Here is a 22,848-nt window from a genome sequence, read left to right as displayed (position 1 = left end):
ATCTCTTTAGAATGCCACACTGATTCCACACAACGTTTTTATAAATTGATTTGACTGCTCATTTATAATGATATGAACAGTTGTAACCATCAATAAACCAAATAACAAAACGGTGAAAGGACACTAAGAGTTGTGTAAGAAGAGAAGCTTTTCATTTTAACCAAACACAACAGCACCTGGAAAAACCAGCATGTCCTTACTTTAAGAGGTTGTGGGGTTGGGCCGATGTAAGAAAAAAAAAAATTTAAACCGGTTTGATATTAAGCCAAACACTGAACCAGTATACCAAATTTTATCAAGAGGCGCATCGCACTTAACTCAGCAGCCGCTCCCGAGTGAGATGGAGTGACAGTGTAGTGACTCCAGTCCAGTTGGTGGCAGTAACGCACCTCTAAACTGGTTTGCCAACCACCAATAAACACTAAATAAGAAATGTAGCGTTTACATGTTGCCTCATTATAATGTTATTCGGCTCACCTCTTTCATCAGCTTCGTATCCAAAACGTTGCCATATTGGCAGTTTTCGTTTTCTTTGACATTAAGTCTGCCATGTCTCGTCTCTCTCGTCACCCCCAAAGCAAACAAACACACTGTGTGCACCCCCAACCACCTCTGCAGAAATTTGATCTTTTTGTTGCCGGCCTTAGCTCTGCACTAATGCGCTTTGCTCGACTTGACAAATTGTCCATGGCCTGTCAAGACACTAGTGGCTGCGTTAGTCTGTTTATTAAAAAAAAAAATTTAAATCACGTTATCATATTGCTTATTCCTAATGCAGTACAAGTTGGATTTAGCTCTGTGATGCCTTCGGCACAGGTTGCTGATATGTGCTACTTTTTATTTGCTCGAACATCTCATAATAACAAATGCCAGTTCAGTTGGTTTGCGTAAAATCAAACCGGTTTAAGCTCGTACACCGAACTGGACCAGCAAACCAGAAAGCGACCCAACTCTGTTTGTCCTCTTATATTGCAGTTGGCGCACACACTGTTATTTCAATAGGAGGAGCTATAATACAGCTGCATTTTAATCTCACTTGTATCCCCTCTCTGCTTGTTTGTTTTTGTGGTGACATATTTCTGTAAAATAGGAAAACATCATGCACAGCTCATTCTTCACTTAAGCTTTTAATTAGTTTAAAAACTCTTTCACTTTGGAGCTAAATGGTTCTGTATTTTAAAAAGGGGCACCATTCTGCCGTTAAAAATGACCTCAACATAAATACACCATGGTAAATTGAACTCAGTCGTCTTTCCTTCTCCCTCATGCTTATGCAAATGTTAGTTAGGCCTAGGCCCCACAACAGTTGAGTGTTCATTCCTCAAATATTTTTGTCCCCTCTCTATCCCTGTAGCTTACTTGGTGACACAGAGACTTCTCCCTGAGGAGCCAGGAAGCAGACGGCTCATGACTTCTGACCAGGACACGAAAGTTGTAGCTGAACCACAGGGGCAGCAAGTACAAGAGGCAAAAGAAAACTCCCATTTGGTAAGTGCACTGTGCACATTACCTGTGCCGTGTCTGTATGACTGAGAATCACAGGATTAGTTCGCATTCAGAATGAGCTCCAACAGAAGTGTATAGCGGCCATGTTTCTGCAGGTTTTCACAGCTAATTAGTACACCACCTGATTTCACTTATTTGGCCACACTCACCCAGACTGTGGGGGGGGGGGATAATTAGCAAAAGAAAAAAGGAAAAAAAGCATGTGTAGTGTTTAGTCGGAATGGAATAACCATGGCTATCAGTGTCACATGTTTGGACACCACTGACCCTGGTACACAACTTGTGAAGCAAAAGAATAACTTTCAAGTCAGGGCAGAATTTGTTGATCCGCCACAGTTGATACAAATACAACAGGTCTAAGAGGATTCGTCACTGTGGCCCACGTGAGCATGACAGAGTCCACTCAAAAGTTCACGCTCAATACTCATAAATATAGACGGCATCTAATGTGAGTCATTTCATAATCAAAGATCTTAGAATAACTGCTAACTTAAGAAATGTTCTGTCATGTTTAGATCAAGACTACTATCATTTTGTGGGAGTAGTTGTCATCTTTCTTTAAATGGTGGATATGTAACTTGAAGATATGGATGTTTTCAGCTTTTAGATGATGCCCTTATCTAGAGTTACCTATATTAAGAGAGACATATTTTCACTTCCTAGACAGTCAAGATGATCACTATAATGGTGTTGGGATTCAGAATCAGAATACGTTATTCATTCCCGAGGGGAAATTGGGTTCTATTACAGACACTCACACTCTAGTTAAAGAAAAAACGAAAAACTAACAAGATAACAAGAAAATAGAAACAATAAAAACAGAAACGAATAGAAATAAAAGATAAAATAAGAAATAGAAATAAGAACAAAATATATCAACAAGCATGATGCACATAACACCCTATCTATACTGCACTACCACAGCACAAAACAAACAGCACAAACAAAACCCGACAGGGTAAAACAAGTCGAAGGGCCAGTCCAATGACCATTAACTCCGAGTGTTTGACAATCTGAGGGAGGAGTTGTAAAGTTTGATGGCCACAGGCAAGAATGACCTCCTGTGGCGCTCTGTCGTGCATTTTAGCAGAATGAGTCTGTAACTAAAAGTACTCCTGTGTACGTCATGGAATGGGTGGGAGACATTGTCCATGATGGCACATAATTTCAATAGCATCCTCCTCTCAGAAACCGCCGCCAGAGAATCCAGTTCCACCCCCACAATGTCACCGGCCTTGCAGATCAGTTTATTGAGCCTGTTTGCATCCGCTACCCTCAATCTGCTGCCCCAACACACAACAGCAAACAGGAGAGCACTGGCCACCACAGACTCATACCACATCCTGAGCATTGTCTGGCAGATTTTGAAGGACCTCAGCCCCCACAAAAAGTAGAGACAGCTCTGTCCCTTCTTGTAGAGGGCATCAGTGTTCTTAGCCAGCCCAGTCCAGTTTATTTTCTATATACACCCCCAGGTACTTGTAGTATTCCACATGTTCACACTGACCCCCTGGATGGAGACAGGGGTCACTGATGTCATGTCCCTCCTCAGATCAACAACCAGCTCCTTTGTCTTAGTCCCGTTGAGCTCCAGATGGTTCCGCTCACACCATGTGACAAAGTTTCCCACCACGGCCCTGTACTCAGCCTCCTCGCCCTTACTGATGCATCCGACTATAGCAGAGCCATCAGAGAACTTCTGAAGATGGCAGGATTCTGTGTGGTAGTTGAAGTCTGTGGTGAAGAGGGTGAAAAGGAAGGGAGACAGGACTGTCCCCTGCGGAGCTCCAGTGTTGCTAACCACTCTGTCTGACATACAGTGTTGCAAGCGCACATACTGTGGTCTACCAGTAAGGTAGTCAACAATCCAAGACACAAGGGGGGTATCTACCTGCATTGCTGTCAGCTTCTCACCCAGTAGAGCTGGCCGGATGGTGTTGAAGGCACTAGAGAAGTCAAAGTACATGACTCTTACAATGCGTAGGTGGGCGTAGGTACGGTTAAGCAGGAAAATTATTGCATCCTCAACTGTCAGTCGGGGCTGGTAGGCGAACTGGAGGGGGTCTAAGTGTGGCTTGACTGTGGGCCGAAGCTGCTCCAGGATGAGTCTTTTCAGGGTCTTCATAATGTGTGAAGTCAATGCTACTGGTCTAGTCATTGGAGTCTCTGGGACACGGCGTTTTAGGCACAGGAACGGGGCAGGACATCTTCCACAGCACAGGGATCCTTTGACGTGTAAGGCTCATGTTGAAGACATGGTATAGCATGGTGAATTCAAGGATCAAGCCATTAGGGCTGCTCCCAAATAGTCGGCTAAATGTTAGTTGGTAAGAAGAGTCTCAGTCGACCAAGTTTTCATTGGTTGCTTAGTTGCAGAAAAAAACCCTGTATGGAATGCAAAAAAAAAAAGAAACGCATAAAGCTTTTAATTTGAAATGAAGGATACAGGAAACGACAATGCTCAGTCAGTCAGGAACAGACAAATCACGTGTACAAAGCTGGTCCCTGCTGTTATTAAGCTATGTCAGAAAGTGTGGAATCATTTCCAGAGGGTAAAGCTCGACCCAAAGAAGGTGATATGCAAACTCTGCTGGCAAAGATTCACCTATCATTTGGCGACCTCGGGTGTGACTTATCATATTAAAGAAATAAATTAACAAAATTTTCTGTCTCCTTGCTGGTTGTCCCGACACATTCAGAATCATTATTCATTACCTCTTGCCGGTGTCGTTAACAGGAGGCTCGCTTTGTGCGTGCACTTGTAAAATTCATATTTTAAAGGCTCATAAGTTATTGTTTTGGTGTTACAAGTTCATAAGTTGTGTGATGTTATACTACGTTGAAAATTAATAAAATGTTCAGTCTCCTTGCTGATTGTCCTGACACAGTCAAAATTATTACTGTTCGTTAACAGGCCACTCATTTCATTACATTACATTACAGTCATTTAGCTGACGCTTTTATCCAAAGCGACTTACAGTAAGTGCATTTAACGTGGGAAATCAGGAGAACTACTAGTCATCAGAGGTCATAGGTGCATCTTCTCTCTAAAGAAGCATCTAAGAGCAAAACCAGTGTTAAAGTAAAAGCACAAGAAAGAGATTTTTCTTTTTTAATGAGTGAATACAGTAAGTGCTAAGAGCAAGTAACAGGGTAGTAGTTCTTCATGTGTAGCTTCATGTGTGCGCTTGTAAACATTTATATGTTCAAGGCTCATTATTGTGGTTTTGTATTTCTCTGTAATGTATCACAGTGTTAACAATGTTACTTATAACATTCTTTCTCAGCCCCAGAACGCAAACCATTTTCTGATGCCCCCCCTCCCAAAAATATTCAAATAATAAAATGATCAAATAATAAAACGTGTAACGAGTAGTCAACAAATGGCTTGAACTAACAGCTACTTGTTGAATGGCAAACTCTTTGGTCGGGGGCAGCCCTACAAGCCATAGTGCTAAGAGGATAGATATTAATTCATATTCATTTGAGAAAAAATATTTTTAAAAATTGTGTTCAGGACAAGAAACTTACTTTTGGACCACTGGTTGAGAAGTTCCAAAATTCTTTTTTTTTTTTTGTACCATTTTAAACTAGGTTTTTCAACAAGAACAGAGCCTCTAAATAGTGGTCAGTTACCCATCTAAGTGCATCGTAGCATAGTCGGCATCCATCCATCCATTATCTGATCCGCTTATCCTGCTCTCGGGGTCGCGGGGATGCTGGAGCCTATTCCAGCAGTCATTGGGCGGCAGGCGGGGAGACACACTGGACAGGCCGCCAGGCCATCACAGGGCATAGTCAGCATTAACTATCGTTTTATTGGATTGGAATTCATTCTAATGTGTAATACAGACCCAGAGTTAAGGAAATAAGATCCAGACGAGGCCATTCAGAGAAAAAGGTGTGTGTTTGCTTTGTCTTTTAACCAAATCTCCATGACCTTTTTTTTTTTTATTAATTTATTTTTGGCTTTCCTCGAATCCGTTTGTTGCCCTTATCAATCATAAGCTTGACATATTTCTTGGAGCATGAGGGGCAGTACTGAAAATAGAGCCATAGATCTTTGGTGTGGCACAAGACGAGATTTGAACCTATGCAGTTATGATGATGTGACCTTAAGGCACTAACTAAGCCACTAACTAAGCGAGTGCTTTCTTGTTGGCTTTGCATTAATAAGCACCAGAGCAATGTGGGGATTATTGGTGTCTGTTTACATTCTAACCAGACATTCACCAGCTGTTTTTTTTATTATAATTATTATTATTATTAATGAGCTCATCTAGGAGAAGGAGTGACTTGCCCGCAGAATTTTTATTTGAATGAAATTGTGTGTACATATGGCTCTCCATCGTTCACTGCTGGACACCACTGGTCTAGCCTGTAGAAGTAAGAAAACAAGGTGTCTTGGGGGTCCCCTTCCGATTAAGCCATCACACAACAAGTCAGATATTCCATATCACGACAGAAGATTTTGGCAGGGACAGGCTTGGTGTTGCCTCTGCTCCCAATCTGGTCTTTTTCACTTGCAAGAAAGCCCTGAGCAAATGCTGTAGAATTTGTCTGATATTTTGGTTTTATCTGTTGGCAGTCATTGATCTTAACTAATTTCTGGAAAAAAAAACTTGTTGGAGGTCCTTTCTAACACATTGAAAGGAATCCATTAGTGATAGTTCAAGCTTACCTGAGCTAAAGGAGCAGATACGGCGCAAAGTCAAGGAGGGTAGACGTTACATTAAGAAAAGCACGGAAATCTTTCCTATTAACTCCTGTGACCCTCCGTATTTTTGCTATGTAAACACAGAATCGCCTTCAATTATGAGCTAAGCCCTTCAGAACTGAGTGTAGCCAGCTCACATGGCCCTTAATACATGGGTTTCAACTGAGGTTAATAGCATGTTAACTCCAATCTGTGCTTGTGCATTGAGTTACTTGACAGTGCTGGCCAATTCCTGATTATTATTTTTATTTGTTTTGGTGAAGTTCTCAGATCAGTTGTGGATACAGTTAAAGGAGTCAGGTCCTACAAGATGGATAAGTTGAAACAGGTCACCCCACGGGTGCTTGTAAATGTGAAAATAGCTGCTAACTCTAGCAGTCATTAAAGCAGGTAGTCGACCAACTTTAAGTGGTTTTTTTAGTCGTTCCTTTTTTTGTTCTTGTTTGTCCTGTTATCTTCAAATTTTACTAACAGCTTTTATCCTTGGCATCAATTTGACCCCAGCAGTTTCAACCTCCAGAAAATGATTATAATTAAAATTGTTACCCACATTTATGTGTCAGGTGCTTTATGTTTCTTTGTTTACTACCTAAATAGCCCTTTAAATAAACATAACCCTACCCCCTTATACATCCTACTTATTAAGCGACTATGGAAAAATATGCAAATCTCCATAAAATCTCTGATTGACCTAAAATTGGAAAGAAAGATCTTTTTGGTGTTTTATATATTATATCCAAGTACAGATTTTTGTTATTTATAACATTCGGAAAGAAAAACAATTTCTGTTTTAAAGCGTATTAGGTTCGGGGTCAATTTGACCCCAGGGAAAACAAACACAATTTCAAACATGTAGAAGGAGTTTATTTGTAAAACTGAACATCATCATCATCAGAACATCAGTAAGGAATACATAACCATTCTTTATGTACAAAAACACATATAAAAAGTAAATTTGAGCATTGTGTCAGGGATTGTTCTATGTTACTGTAAGTGCTATGTATGTGAATACATATTTGTGAGAACGTAAAAAACAAAGTTATGTAGTCACCAAAAGTAGTTTGACAGAATACAAACAGCATAGACAGAATATGAACAGCATATTATTTTTCCTACAGGCCGCCAGAAGGTACAATCCAGCCTTTTGTCTGCATTACTGTGCACATGATGTGCAAAGAGTGTGTGCGTGCTCCTTGCAGACATATTTCTTGAATTTCACACAGGTGTTGCTGGTCTTGGAGTCATTTCTGGTGGGACAGACCTGGCATCTGCCACGTTTCCTGCCTACAGTTTGAACCACTTGTGGAGTTGGGGTGTGTGCCTCTGTTTGAATGTCCTTCACAACAGTTGCAGCAGCTCTGGATGCTCTTGTCAGGAACCGTCTTCTCTCGATATGAGGTTTCACCAGCGCGTAACCCAGCTGCTCCAGGAAAATCCTCCTTTAACTCAGTTTTCCACTGTTCCAGTCCTTGTTTAGTTTGCTCCATATTACAAAGGCATTGTAGGTGCTCACATCAATGATGTTGAAGAAAATGACAAGGGGCCAACGGGCAGTCGTGTTGGCAGCTGTATGTGGCTGTGACCTTGTCCAGGTTATCAACCCCTCCCTTTGTCTTGTTGTAGTCTAAGACAATTTGTGGTTTTCTGTCTTCTCTGATGCTCAGGACAGCATCTTTGTGCATGGTGCTTTCTTGGGGCAATAGGAGACGACAGTGGCTCTGTCAATGAAGGCAAACATTGAAGATGTTACCTTCTTGTTCTTCATCACAAGGAACTCAGAGGGAAGCTCTGGCTTGTTCTTTTTCACTGTACCCAACATGGTAACGTTTCTTTTCAGCAGTTCCTCACCCAGGGCGTATGATGTGAAAAATTGTCACATGTAATGTTATGACCATTCAGGCCTTCAACCATGTCTAGTACCACCCTCATGCCCTGATTTTTTTTTTCAGGTGCTTCACCAGGGGATCTACCAGTGTAGACCTGCATATTCCAGGCATAGCTGGACTGTGCATCACATGCTGCCCATATTTTGATACCATATTTGGCCGGTTTGCTTGGCATGTATTGTCTGAAGGGGCAGCGCCCACGAAATGCAATCAGACATTCATCCACAGTCACGTGGGGGCCTGGATTGTAACGTAAGGGTAATTGCTGAATCCACTTGTCCCATACAGCCCGTATTGCTGCGACTTCGCCGTGCTCTCGTCGGCCCTGCCTTGGTTCTCTGTCATCAAAGCGTATGACACGGGAGAAAATATGGAATGTCTTTAGAGACATGGTAGCTGGAAATATTGCCCTTCCAGTGTCAGCATTCCAAAGGCTTGCCGTTGCTTCGCCTTTTGACTTGTACACTCCTGCCAAAATGAGCAACCCAATGTAGGCCTGCAAGCGGGTCACATCCAAGTCTTTCCAACTGTCCCCATACACGCGCCTCCCCTCTTAGGTTTGTCATCCCAAGTATATAATTTTCAGTTGATAGTGTTATGAAGAGCTCAGTTGATGATTTTATGTCTTCGACATGGCTGACAGCATATCTGGTGGGGCCAGGAACCATTTTGATAACATTAGCAGCACTAAGTCTACCGTGTCGTTCAAGTGGGGAGAGGGACCACAATACCTTTCCATTTTTGGAAGGTAACGTGTCTACTAGTGGTTGAGAGTCAACAGGAGGGTCAACACTCATTCTCATCCGAGGAGGATACCTCATTATCAGGATTCTCCACAACATTATCCTCTGTCTCAGACACATTCTCCTCTATGTCACTTTCAGTGTCAAAAAGCTGTGCCAAAACCTCATTGGCAGTAAATCTTTGCATAGAGGTCATTCTCAGTTGAGAGAGAGAGCATACAGAGCACACACAGCACCAAGAGAAATGGTTTAGAAGGCTGCTGTGCAAGCTTTTATATGTTTGCTCCTCACTTAGGTTGTGTGAACTGTCAATGTCATTGCGGGAACCATATTTCCCCGCCCCCACGGTGCAAGAGATATCAAAGTTCTCATTGGAATTATGTTTTCCCTCCCCCATGTCATGTGAAGTATCAGTTTTACTACTACAGGTGTGGGTATGTTAGGTCTCACACACACACACACACACACACACACACACACACACACACACACACACACACACACACACACACATGCGCACATTTTATACAGCTAAAACAGCCTGGGGTCAAATTGACCCCAAAGACCATGGATGCGTTCAAAATGTTTACAGGACATTGAAAACATATCATGTTAGTTTTATGTTTACCCAGTTGTCCACATTAAATTAGGAAAAGTCATTAAATATGGAGCAAAAAAAAAAAAGGTAATCATTTATTTAGAGACATTAAACACTGAATGGGGTCAGATTGATCCCAAGGATACAATTATTTGGGCTTATTGCATCAAAAGTCTAAAATTGAAAAAATCCAACATTTTAGAGAGGACAATCTATTTTGGACCGCATAATTTCAAAGTGCTAGTTGCCTGTTAAGCTAGTTTGGTGGCCACATTATTTGGGTCACACTCTAGATTTTTGATGATGGGTAGCAATGTTTACCAGTGGTTTTGAGCAGTGATGGGACGTGTCGCATTTAAAGGAAAATTCTGTGTTTTTTGTTTTTGGTTGTACAATCTGCTTCTTATTTTCATAGGTTTTGCCATCATGCATGTCATTTATGTTATTTATAATATTTTACTCACTGGCTTCATTGTGGAGAAATTGGATATGGGACCGCTGTTTCACAGGGCAAAGGAACATGAGCATCAGACATGATTTTGAGAAGTCCAATTCAACCCAACTATATAAACCACAAGTTTGGGAGTGAAAACGAAAGTGCAAGTTAGAAGTTATCACCTGAAATGCCCCGGTATTATCAATGGTGGATCACATTGCTGAGAAACTTCCTGGTTCAATTTGCAGGAATGGCCGGCCTATATTTAACGTAGATAGCAGTAACCATCGATAAACTACCCGACCGTCGTAATTGAGATGTCACAGATAATGGACAATCATGTGCACAGTCTAACTGAAACGTTAGGTTTTTTTGTCGTTACTGTTATCGGAAAGGACAAGACTAATGCTTGAGTTTCAATGCCCTGTAGGATGCAGTTGTAATACTGAGTCTAGTGGTGAGCCCATGTCTGAAAATATGACCCAGGTTGTAAAAAACAAAAACAAAAAAAAAACAGAATTTTCCTTTAAATGACCCACTGTTGCGATGCAGCATTTTTCAGAGTCGGCAACAACAAATCACCAATTTATGCATGTTTAAACCAGTGGTTTTCAAAACGGTCCTCTGAGCCACAGTTCTGCTGGTTTTAATTATATGGAACACCTGATAGAACAAGTGAACAGAATAGGAAATTAGCGGTACTGAAAGTCCCTGAGGACAATGCCTGACTTGAAGCTTCAATTGTTGCAATGGTCATCAACTTCAAAATTAGTAATTGAATGCCTTTTTTTAATTACTTTTTTGTTGATCCTAATTGCTACACTACGGTTTGTTTGTCTGCTACCAATAACTAACTACAGAAAACACCTGAGAACAGATTTCCGCCATGTTGCCGGTGTTTGCTTCCAGGCGTTTTGGCTCCAGCATCATTGCGAGGCAATGCATTATTAAAATTAACACAATAGCACAATGTTTTCACAGGTCAGTTAGACTTATTAGCCAAAAGCGACAAAACTGATCGAGCCTCTTTCTGCAGTTACAAGATGGACGTGAAACAGAGGTTTCAAGCATTAGAACAGCGGTCTGCTATTCAGAAACTACAGATCAACAAATGCCTTAATTGACCAATCAGAAGGGACTATTCAGCAAAGCAGTATGTAATGAGGGTCAAAGGACAGGATGTTGTGTTGCTGTGAAGCCCCTTGAGGCAAGTTTATAATTTGTGATATTGGGCTTTACAAATAAAATTGTCTTTGCTTAATGAATGAATAAATAAGAGCAAGTTTGAAGAAAGAGTGTGACAGTTGATGTTATGCTTCTGCAGCCCCACCACCTGTTGAAGCTTTGAATTTACTCAGTGGTAATTAATACCGAGGCTCATAAGCACAAAAAAGGTATTTGGGACAGCTCTACCAAGGACTGTATCGAAATCCACTATTTTAAGCTTTTCTCCACAGATTTACCGGTTGTTTTTTTTCCCTGTTAAATTATGACAACCGTCTAACATAATTGTCGTAATGCTTGTCTGTCATTAATGTACCGACATAATTGGATAAAATTGTTGATTTATACTTGGTCAGATGGTAGCGCTGTAAGTGGAATTTGTATAATATTGTGGCTTTCCTGAAGCAAAATACAACACGTTAATATAGTGGGAACGCATTTGGCAAATGTGTTGTGTATTCGCTACCTCTGTTTGACTTGGTTTGCCTTGCTTGCTTTGATTCAATGTTGTTTTCCCCCCCCCACATAGTTGAATGACAGAAGTAGGGACTCAAGTAGAATTATAGAATAGCTCTTGGATTTCCCCTCCCTTTTTCTCCCCAATTGTATCCCGTGAATTACCCCACTCTTCTGAGTTGTCCCAGTCGCTGCTCCACCCATTCTGCCGAATTGGGAAGGGCTGCAGACTACTACATGCCCCCTGCGAGTGATACATGTGGAGTCACCAGCCGCTTCTTTTCACCTGACGGTGAGGAGTTTCGCCAGGGCGATGTAGTGTGTAGGAGGATCACGCTATTCCCCCCAGTTCCCCCTCCCCCCCCGAACAGGCCCCGCTACCAGCCAGAGGAGGCGCTAGTGCAGTGACCAGGACACATACCCACATCCGGCTTCCCACCCGCAGACACGGCCAGTTGTGTCTGTAGGGACGGCCAACCAAGCTGGAGGTAACATGGGGATTCGAACTGGCGATTCTTGCGTTGGTAGGCAATAGAATAAAAAAAGTTGGTAGTAAATGCCATGCCACCTGGACAGTATAGCACTTTTTAAAATGAAATTGTTATTCAAAATAGTGAAGAGATGGTGCAGAGTGGCAGCGAAAGCTGGAAGACATTTTGGCAGATCATTTTTGCCAAAACAGAGGTCATGGCAATTTGCTGATTTGTCATTTGGTAGGCAATTAAATGTCAGCTTGACAAGTTGGGATTTCCAATTTTAATTTTCAGGCAGTGTTGGGCCCCAGAAAGTATGGAATTGTAACACTGTAAGAATTGAAGTTACATTTTCCCAAAACAGATAATGTTTTAGAGTGCTTTTATCTGGCTTTGTGCCCCTGTGCTCAAACCTGTGTACGTACTGTACTCATATGAGTGATCATTTACCGTGGTCTTACTTACAAATTGCCTCTCTGTGTTGCTGTATTTAACGGTTTTGCAATCCATTCTCATAATCTCTATGCTGGTCTCCCAGGACTATCGGTGCCCTGCAGAGATGTGATTGACAGTGGCATATGACACAGTTTAGTTTATGGACTGAGAAGGTTGTGTGCAGCCAGGCTGAGAATTACGATCAACCAGAAGTGGTCAGTGTTGGCTGTGGTTGGAAGGCTTGTCTAGTCTGCCGTTTGGAGCTGTTCTAGTCATAAGAATATGGTTGGCTGGTAAAGAAATGACATTGACCTGTAAATTTTAAAAGTTATGAGCCTCTTTCAGGTAGTTCGAGACAGCCTGACTGTAATTTATGCTTTTATTGAGCAGCTGTCCTTGCATGATGTATGGATGCATCCTGTTGTGTTTGCATTTAGGTTTCTACTGCAGGCTGTTGTGCTAAACTAATTGCTCTTTACGTACTTTACTACGACATACATGTTTTTTTTTTGTTTTTTTTTTTAACCCTGTGCTTCCTGGTGATTCGTTGTGAGCTCCGTTGAACTCGCACTGAGTATTTCAATTTCTCGTGTTCTTGGGCTTCAGTAGTAATTTTCTTGCTGTGGTGGAGAACCATTGCTGTGTGAATACAGAGGAGGAAATGTGAGGAAATGGAGTTGTAGAGAAAGGCCTATGCCTGTGTCATAATAACCAGCAAGTGCAGAGATGTGTCTTCATCGTGTTCCCCCAATGGTTTTCAGTCAGCCTCTTTTGAATAGGAAAGAATGGAATTATGGGAATGGTGAGAATTAAACATGTAGCCTCAAGGCAGAGAGAAGGGGGGGAAAGCTTATTTCCCTGAAAGCTCAAATTAGGATCTGGAAAGAGTCTGCTGCCTTTTTCCACCGTCATTTCCACATGCACAAGATTGAAAACAAGATTGGGAGCAAGGAAGGGAGGAAACAGACCATAACTCCAAACAGAGTCCAGCAGGCTAATTCAATAGGTTACAGGGGTCCTTCTTAAACAGGGTTTGGTGGGAGGCTTAAGCCACTGCTTGGGGTAAAGGTCAAGATTTTACCTGCTTCTGGAGGTCAGAGTTCCTGCATGGATCTGAAATCTACAGGGACATTTTTTTCTTTTCATTTCCTGGTCTACAAAATGTTGGGAATTGTACAAAAATTAAGTTTATGGTAAGAGAGGGCCTGTGGTGTCACCATAACCTTATGTTTTCTCACTTCATTCCTCATGCAGACAGTGCTACACCATATGTCTAGCACATATGTCTAGCACATATGTCTACAAACCCATCATGAAGTGCGAGTGACCTATTTGCATCCTCTGGTGTAAAATTGTATCAGTAACTCAAGAAAGCTGAGCTGAGTAGAACTTAAATGAGGATTTTAGCCTGGCTGAGTTCCTGCTGGTTTTAGGAGCCAGACCAGCCTTTGGTCAGGTGCTTGTTCAGGTTTCATCGTTTGTCTGCATCTACTTGTGTGTTGTTAATCTATTTTAAAGAAATTTCACAAAATAGAACATGTACCTCTGAAGAAAATACAGAACATTATAAACATTAGAGCAAAAATTACATTTTAGATTAGATTAAAAAAAGCAATACATTTGAGATGTATTTCAGCATATTGCTGGTCAGCCTCTCTGAATGATGCCTGATCAGCCTACAGGTAGGAATTATTGCTGTGGATCAAGCAGTTTTCAGTCTTCCTGATTCGTTTTAATCCTGTGAGCTCAGCACCCATCTGGCCTGCTGTCTCCACCAGTCCTCTACCTCAGGTCTGCAGACAGAGACATCATTCCAAATTCAGCTGTTTATATTCCCTCAACCCCCAAGGTCTGTTGGTCCATCCGTCCGTCCGTCAATCCATCCATCTCTCTCTCTCTCTCTCTCTCTCTCTCTCTCTCTCTCTCTCTCTCTCTCTCTCTCTCTCTCTCTCTCTCTCTCTCTCTCTCTCTCTCTCTCTCTCTCTCTCTCTCTCTCTCTCTCTCTCTCTCTGTGTCTGTCTGTCTGTCTGTCTCTCTGCCACTCTCTCAGCTGTTGTCAGACAGAGCAGGGTGATAAACCCATGCTTGGCTGACTGCCCTGAGATGTCACAGACAATAACTTCTCTCCGTCACAATTCACAGTGAATCATAACCTCTTGCTCTCCTCTGTCCACCGAGGCTACAGTGAGGCACTTCCTCCCTCTCTGTAAGGGGTGGATGGAGGGTTTCTATGAAGAGCTGGGGGGAGCACATTTCAAAGGTCAAGCAGACCCGAAATGTTCTGGAGTGTTGCATGCGGCTGGTGATGTCAGCGGTGGTTACTAGGCAGCCAGATCAGACACAAGTGGCGGGGTATCGCGTTAGTAGTACATGGCTGGATTACAGGGCTCACTGTCCCCAGCTCTCGGCAGGGATGATGTGTGTGTTGTGATAGTATTTTCCTGATCAAACACACCCGATTTAGCTGGTATGGAAAATCTGTGGATAGGAACGAGGAAGAAGAAGCTGTCCCTTGCTGTTGATCACGCATCAAGTCAGTCTTATCCCTCCCCCTCTCCCTTCCTCCTTTACACTTTCCCCTCCACTCGTGTCTTATTCTCATTTAATCCTCTTATTTGACTCTTCTCTTCGTCTCTGATCCATCATGTTCACCATTTGTCTCTAACAAATTGCCACTGCGCGCTTCCCATTGAAAGCCATATATTTGTGTCAGTGTCATATTAGCAGTGCAGTCTATTAAAATCACCGCCTGACACCACAAAGCTCATTTTTAGCTCTCAGATCACTGGAGCAGCCTCCTTTTGTCAGTTGCCCCAGCCTGGTGGAGGGGAGCTCAGGTGCGTGGCTTAACACATCCCCCACACCACCACCCAAAACCTTGGTGCTCTGCCTGAGCATGAGTCACAGGGTAGTGGTATGAAACGGAGCAAAAGTGAGGTCCACGCTGCTTCCGCTCCCTGGCAGAGCACCAGGACTCTCCTCAGATTTGTCTGCTTTGTGACCACCCGCTACCAAGCGCAGTGGCTCACCGAACAGCGCTGGTGACAGACCAGACGGTGCACCGCCGACGCCGAGATCTGACAGTTATGACTCATAGAGGAGTGGGCTGGCAGCTGGGGCTGCAGCCTGAAGCAAGGGTGACTGCTGAGTGTTTGCTAGAGAAGCTGGTTATGCTCTCCTTTGCCTGCCTGTGGAGATACTAGGACGGCCTCAGTGCCTGTGTGTATTTGTGTTTGTGTGTTAATGCGTCACGGATTGGATGCCTCTCATGCTGCCAGGTTGAGAGCACTAGGTGTGCCTTGCCTGTGCCTCAGGACTTTAACCAGACGCTGGCTCTGACATCGGCCCTGGGTTACAGTCTGTTAGCCTGTGAGACATGCATGTGTAACTGGCAACGCTGTTGCTTTGATCCGGTGAGTATGACCAGTGGCAGCAAGGCTATTATGGGCCAGGTGGCTATAAGTTTAGTGAGGGTGTCTTGTTTGAAGCTTGTTGTCTGTCATGCTTGCTGATCGAAGCTGTCAAGTCTTTATTCAATTTCAATGATAAATGGGAAATAGCTTGTGAGTTTTGGGCAGTTGCACTTGCTTACATTCGCTCCCATTTTTTCCCTTTTTTTTTTTCATCTCGATTTTTGTCCCCAGAAAATTACTGGGCATTGATAATGTTAGCCAAATTTTAAATTAGCCTGCACAAACCTCACTCTCCCTAATTTAGACAAGGCCTGGATCTTGGTAATTGGCTTAGTTAATCTGTACACTGCAGAGCCCCTGGTAAGTCATTTAAAACATGATAAAATATGTAGTAGACACAGAACGGAGTGCCCTGGTGGATCACCTGGTAGAGCGCATACCGCATAAGGCTGAGTCCTTACCGCAGCGGCCTGGGTTCGAATCCGGCCCAGGCTCTTTGCTGCATGTCATCCCCTCTCTGCCCTGCCTTTCCTGTCTCTCTCTACTATCACTATCCAATAAAGACAGAAAATGCCAAAATATAATCAAACAAGAAACACAGAAGAGGTTTGTTATTTAAAGGTCCATTTAAAATAACTATTCCTTGAAAATTATCAGTTACAACCCTCTTTATCCACTGCTAACAACCAGCCTACATAGAAACTGGGATTTGGGCAATTTGGTTATGAAGAAAAAGGAATTGGTTTTGGTGCTGTGTATGCTAAAAGTTTGTCATATAAGGTAGGTTAATCAAGCTTGCTAAACCAGCTTTACTTCGTTTTTTCTGAAATTATCCAACAGCAAGCCACATTCGGCCTTGTATAATCTTGTTTTTCAGCTGCACACACTGAGACTATCTTTTTCTTTTTAATTTCTCCCCCTTTTTCTCCCCAATTGCACCCGGCCAATTACCTCACTCTTCCGACCCGTCCCAGTCACTGCTCCACCCCTTTTGCCAATCCGGGAAGGGCTGCAGACTACCACATGCCTCCTCCTATACATGTGGAGTCACAAGCCGCTTCTTTTCACCTGGGAGTGAAGAGTTTCGCCAGGGGGACGTAGCACGTGGGAGGATCACGCTACTTCCCCCCACTTCCCCCTTCCCCCTGAACAGGCACCCCGACCGACCAGAGGTGGTGCTAGTGCAGCGACCAGGACACATACCTGCATCTGCCTTCCCAACCACAGAGAAGGCCTATTGTGTCTATAGGGACACCCAACCAACCCGGAGGTAACACAGGGATTTGAACTGCTGATCCCCATGTTGGTAGGCAACGGAATAGATTGCTACACTACCTGGACGCCCCTACATATCGAATAAATTTAGTGTGCCAATGTCGATGTTCATTCATTTATTTTCAGCCGCTTCTCTGGGGTAGGGTTGTGGTGGCAGCAAGCTAATTAGGGCACTCCAGATGTCCCTGTCCCCAGCAACGCCCTCCAGCTCCTCCTGGGGGATCCCAAGGCGTTCCCAGGCCAGATTGGACATGTAGTCCCTCCAATGAGTTCTGGGTCTACCCTGGGGTCTCCTCCCAGTTGGCCGTGCCCAGCCATTTCACACTCAACGGCAAACCACCCCAGTCCACGCATGTAACAGACTAATAACGGTTTTCTGTCTCTGTTTTGTGTAGTTGAGTGAGACACATACAATGGAGTTGGAGATCTGTGGGGTTTATTTTTTCTTCACAAGAAAAAGAAAAAAAAAACAACACAGGCATCAGTCACATAGCTTGTCCTCTGCATCTCTCCATACAGCATACGTGCTCTCTTGAAGTATAAAAACATAGAAAATATAAACATATACAATAAACAGTACAGTATAAAACACATTTATCATAGAACAAATCATTAAATTGTTTTACCCACATCAACCCATTTTCTTTTATAGTTCAAAATATACGAAACATAGGCTAAATTAAATACTTCAAACCAGCATATTTTAACAAGAATAAGAAAGAAAAAAAAACCCAGGAATCGGTCACATAGCTTGTCCTCTTCATCTCCATACTACAAAAAAAATAAAAACAAAACTTCACATGAAACACTACAAAACATCACATCACCTATGAGGAGACGCCATTAAAATTCAACCCTTGCATGCTGCCTATTAACCCACGACACCAGCATGTACAAAGCCCCATTGAAGCTAGCATGAGGCTAGTTAAATTAGCCAAACACGCATGAATAATACGGTGTAAATCAAAATTACAAATCATTTATACAATGGAGGATAGACCAATAAGTTTGTTAGCACCTCACAATACTGTGTGTATCACCATAATATAACTCTAAACAAACAAATGAAGAAAATATGTACGATAATGGAGAGAGCATTAGAAAACATGACTCACCAGCTCCGAGCATACGTGCTCACTGAAGCTATAGGCTCAGAGGTGTCACACCAGAACAGCGCCCCCGGGGAACAAAAGGTATGCATTTAAAACCGCTAGGATGGAACCTATTTACAGGTAGGAACTAATTTTGGGGAAGTTCACAGCACTTAAAAAAACGTTTCAGGGAAAATAAACAAATAGAATAAAATAAGAAATTTGGCTTGGCTACACATGCTGGAGGTCGCGTTCTGATGAAGCCAACAAAACCACATTATCCGCGAAGAGCAGAGATGCAATTCTGAGGTTCCCAAAACGGACACACTCCTCACCTTGGCTGTGCCTTGAGATCCTGTCCATGGATATCACAAACAGAGTCGGAGACAACGGACAACCTTGGCGGAGTCCGACACCCACCGAAAACGTGTTTGACTTTATGCCGAGAATGCGGACACAGCTCTCACTTTGGTTATACAAGGACTGGATGGCTTGTGTCAATGTCCCCCCCCCCCTCCACATGTTGATGTTTCATGTGAAAAAATAATGCAGTCAAACTGGAAATCCCAGTTGCTTTCTAAAAATGGAAACTAGCCGGAGTAGGTTGGCTAATTTTTGAATTAATAAACAACAAAATAATTAGTCTTAGGCCTTTAACAACTGTCCTGTCCAAGTTTAATTGAGCAAGATACCACGCTTGTATACTGCTGGGGATTGAAGCTCTATCTATAACCTACTGTGGATAAGAGAAAAATGTTGGACCGAGCAAGAATTTGATGTAAAATTCTGCTGTTTCATAATCAAAGATACCTTGTTTGAATTGCAGGAAATTTTGTTTCAGGCTTTGGTTTTGTACCCATTTGAAATCTCTTCCTTGTAAAATGTTCTTTTATAACTATTTTTTAAAATTTTCATACTTTTAGCTATTCTTTTTAAATTGTAATTAGTAGTTTTGATTTATCTGCTAGACACAGAATAAACAAATTTCTGAATTGTTGATACGATTGCTTAAAACCCATCCTACCTTTTTCCTGTGATTGGATGTCTAGCTTTGTGCACAGTAACCATTATGTGTAATCCAATGGATCGAGAATTGACACTGTTTTCCTTGTGTATCTCAAAGGGTAGCACATGACTTTACACAGAGTTGAAGTTGTCAAATGCAAATGTATTCAGTCATGCTTGAAATTCACACACACACACACACACGAGATTGCTTCAGGTGAGGAAGGCAACCAACAGATGTTGGATGCTATTTGTCATAGCTACTTGTCTTGGTTGAGTGTTCATCATTTGTTCTACTTCCTGTTTTGTAAGCATGTCCTTTTAATCTTCATGTCATGGCGACCAAACTCTTTTCCAGTAATGTTGAGCCAAATAATTTATTCTTTCCAACTTCCTGTAACTACCTGGAGTTATTTGAACTGTGTGCTGTTGTCACTGCATTGCAGTTCTGATAAAATATGCTATGCTTGATGACTATCGGACAACTGCACCGTCTCCCATATATTGACTGTATTCTGGCAGCCCACCCAGATAGACTGACTGCCTAAGAGAAAATTAATATGGCGGCAGAGGGAGAATGCAGCAGTGTGTTGGGGAGGTAACTCATTTGCAATTTTCTGCACGTTAGATTTCCTTCAGAATCAGAAACACGTTATTTGTCATTTCATTTCATGCACTTGCGCACATGAAATGAAGCGAAACATAATTTTCCCCAGCCCACAGTTGGTGCAACACAAAGAGAAAAACACATGTCCAAAAACTACAAGAACACAAATATCCAAACTAACGCATATATCTAAACTGTAACGAGAGTAGGTTGCAAGTGGAGGAGAGCCTGGAGAGGGTATGCACTGGAGAGAAGAGGAATGAAAGTCAGTGGGAGCAAGATAGAATACATGCATGAATGAGAGAGAGGACAGTGGAATGGTGAGGATGCAAGTAGAGGTGATGATGGTTTATTAGTTTAAATACTTTGGGTCAACTGTACAAAGTAACGGGGAGTGCAGAAGAGAGTTGAAGAAGAGTGCAGGCAGGGTGAAGTGGGTGGAGAAGAGTGTCAGGAGTGATTTGTGACAGAAGGGTACCAGCAAGAGTTAAAGGGAAGGTTTACAAGATGGTTGTGAGACCAGCTATGTTGTATGCTTTGGAGACAGTGGCACTGATGAAAAGACAGGAGGGGGAGCTGGAGGTGGCAGAGTTGAAGATGCTAAGATTTTCATTGGAAGTGACGAAGAAGGACAGGATTAGGAATGATTTTATTAGAGGGACAGCTCAGGTTGGATAGTTTGCAGACAAAGCAAGTGAGGCAAGATTGAGATGGTTTGGACAAGTGTGGTGGAGAGATGCTGGGTATATTGGGAGAAGGATGCTGAATATGGAGCTGCCAGGGAAGAAGAAATGAGGAAGGCCAAAGAGGAGGTTTATGTACATGGTGAGAGAGGACATGCAGGTGGCTGGTGTGACAGATGAAGTTGCAGAGGACAGGAAGAGATGGAAATGGATGATCCGCCGTGGCGCCCCCTAACGGGAGCAGCCAAAAGTAGTAGTAGTAGTAGTAGACATATATCTAAACTATAAAAAAAAATCACTGTCCAGGAGAACGAACGCCAGCCAGGATGACTCTCGGAACTGCTGGTCTTCATGGGCTAGCAGGTAGCTTAGCCTGCCCTGCTTCCACGTCCTGTCAGGGCCGTGGTGCTTGGGCCCACAGGACACAGCAGACCAAGCTCCCTCAGCCGATCCAACGCTAGCTCTCCCAGCCAGACACCTTCGACACACCTCCCTGCACTCCACATGATGACACTAAAAACACAGACAAGGCTAGGTGAGGCCGCTGCCAGACTGCCCTCGGTGTTATTGGAACTGCCAGTCTGCATGGGCTAGCAGTTAGCTTAGCCTGCCCTGCTTCCGCGTCCTGTCAGACCGCCCTTGGTGTTTCCTCTTCGGGCACAGCTCCAGGCAGGGCCGTGCTATTACTTCATGAAGTAATAGGAAGTTGGTGAAGAAATTACAATTTGCTGAATGTTTGCCTCATTAACTAAAAGTAGTCGGAGAGACTGTTGATGTCATTGCTTGACAAAGGGTGACATTTATTTAAGACTACAATTTTAACTAATGATGAGTAGTTGGCTCTGTCATTATTTAAAAAAGAGAACAAAAAGAACTCTGCAGTTTATTAATCACCATTCATTAAGAGTTGATCATGTGTGGAATTAATCAAATTCCCAACCTGACATAAAGAAAATGAACCTCATAACTGGTGAAAACACTCCCTGGCCACTTAACTGGGTACACCTATCTATTACTGGATAGGATTCCATTTTACCTGCAGAACAGACTGAGATGATAAGGGCTGGACCTTTTGGGTAGGTATTTGGCTTTCAGTTTTGGGATTCAGATGGTTTATGTATTTGTTTATTTATTGCCGGATGTAGGCTATTGTAGGTGTATATGTATGCTTCTTGCACAGCCCTGTTGATCTTGACACCCTCTCATCTTTCATTGCATTTTCTGAAAGAAAAGAAAACAATTTCGAAATTAGTGTACTTCATACAATTTAAGTTGTGTGTTACTAGGCTGTCACAAACACACACAACCACAGAGCTACATTAGAAAACAAACTCTTACCTTTCATTCAGCCAGACATTAGCAAGGTAGGTAGCAAGACATGTTCTGCACAATATACGACTCTGCAGCGTCTTCTTTCCTAGATCCAAATTAGGGCCAGACAACCGACGTACTGCTCCTCCTGGACACTACAGTCACTTCTTCAGTGTTCAGTTCTGCCGAGGCCATGTTCACAAGATCGTAACGTTACTGCTGGAATCAAAGTGTAGCGTGGCAAGCTGTTTTCTTTATTTACTGCTCTCACTCGCATGTCATGTGAGCATGTGTGTATGTGAACCCCACATGGCCACGTGTTTCTGGCCCTCTGATTGGTTAGATTATGAACATAAAACTAAAACTTATTTTAATCACAGCCGTTGCAATTTGAAAACTGTTCTATTACATCGCGATTTCGTTTTGAATTCGATCAGTCGTTCAGCCCTAGCATTTATGTAGGTCTATAATTTATCCGTCCTTCCATCCGTCCGTTATCCGAACAGCTTACCCTGCTCTCAGGGTAGCAGGGATGCTGCAGCCTATCCCAGCAGTCACTGGGCGGCAGGTGGGGAGACACCCTGGACAGGCCACCAGGCCATAACACAGCCCCCCCCACACACACACACATTCACACACACACATTCATACCTAGGGGCAATTTAGTATGGCCAGTTCACCTGACCTACATGTCTTTGGACTGTGGGAGGAAACCCACACAGACACGGGGAAAACATGCAAACTCCACACAGAGGACGACCGGGGACGACCCCCAAGAGTGGACTACCCCGGGAGTTGAACCCAGGACCTTCTTGCTGTGAGGCGACCGCGTTAACCACTGCGCCACTGTGCCGCCCAACTTCTATAATTTATCCATGATAAGAAAAAGTGTCACACGCTGTTATGTCACCAAAGTGCATAGATAGGATCTCATTCAACTAAACCCCTCGGGATTGCAAACATGCATAAAACCCACAAAACCTTTTGGA

The 22,848-nt window shown here is 42.9% G+C and overlaps 1 protein-coding gene across 1 annotated transcript in view; it reads left to right on the top strand.

Moving 5' to 3' along the window:
- The window catches only part of larp4b (La ribonucleoprotein 4B), a 65,207-nt gene that overhangs the window by 4,937 nt on the left and 37,422 nt on the right, over positions 1–22,848 (top strand). The window contains exon 2 of the mRNA XM_056293461.1: positions 1,355–1,488. Within this exon, the coding sequence (XP_056149436.1) occupies positions 1,408–1,488 (81 nt within the window). The 5' untranslated portion in view covers positions 1,355–1,407. The remainder of the gene's footprint in view (positions 1–1,354; positions 1,489–22,848) is intronic.

The sequence above is a fragment of the Lampris incognitus genome, chromosome 14 (assembly GCF_029633865.1).
Source record: "Lampris incognitus isolate fLamInc1 chromosome 14, fLamInc1.hap2, whole genome shotgun sequence".
Lineage (NCBI taxonomy): Eukaryota > Metazoa > Chordata > Actinopteri > Lampriformes > Lampridae > Lampris > Lampris incognitus.
This window is presented reverse-complemented; position numbering and strand designations above follow the sequence as displayed.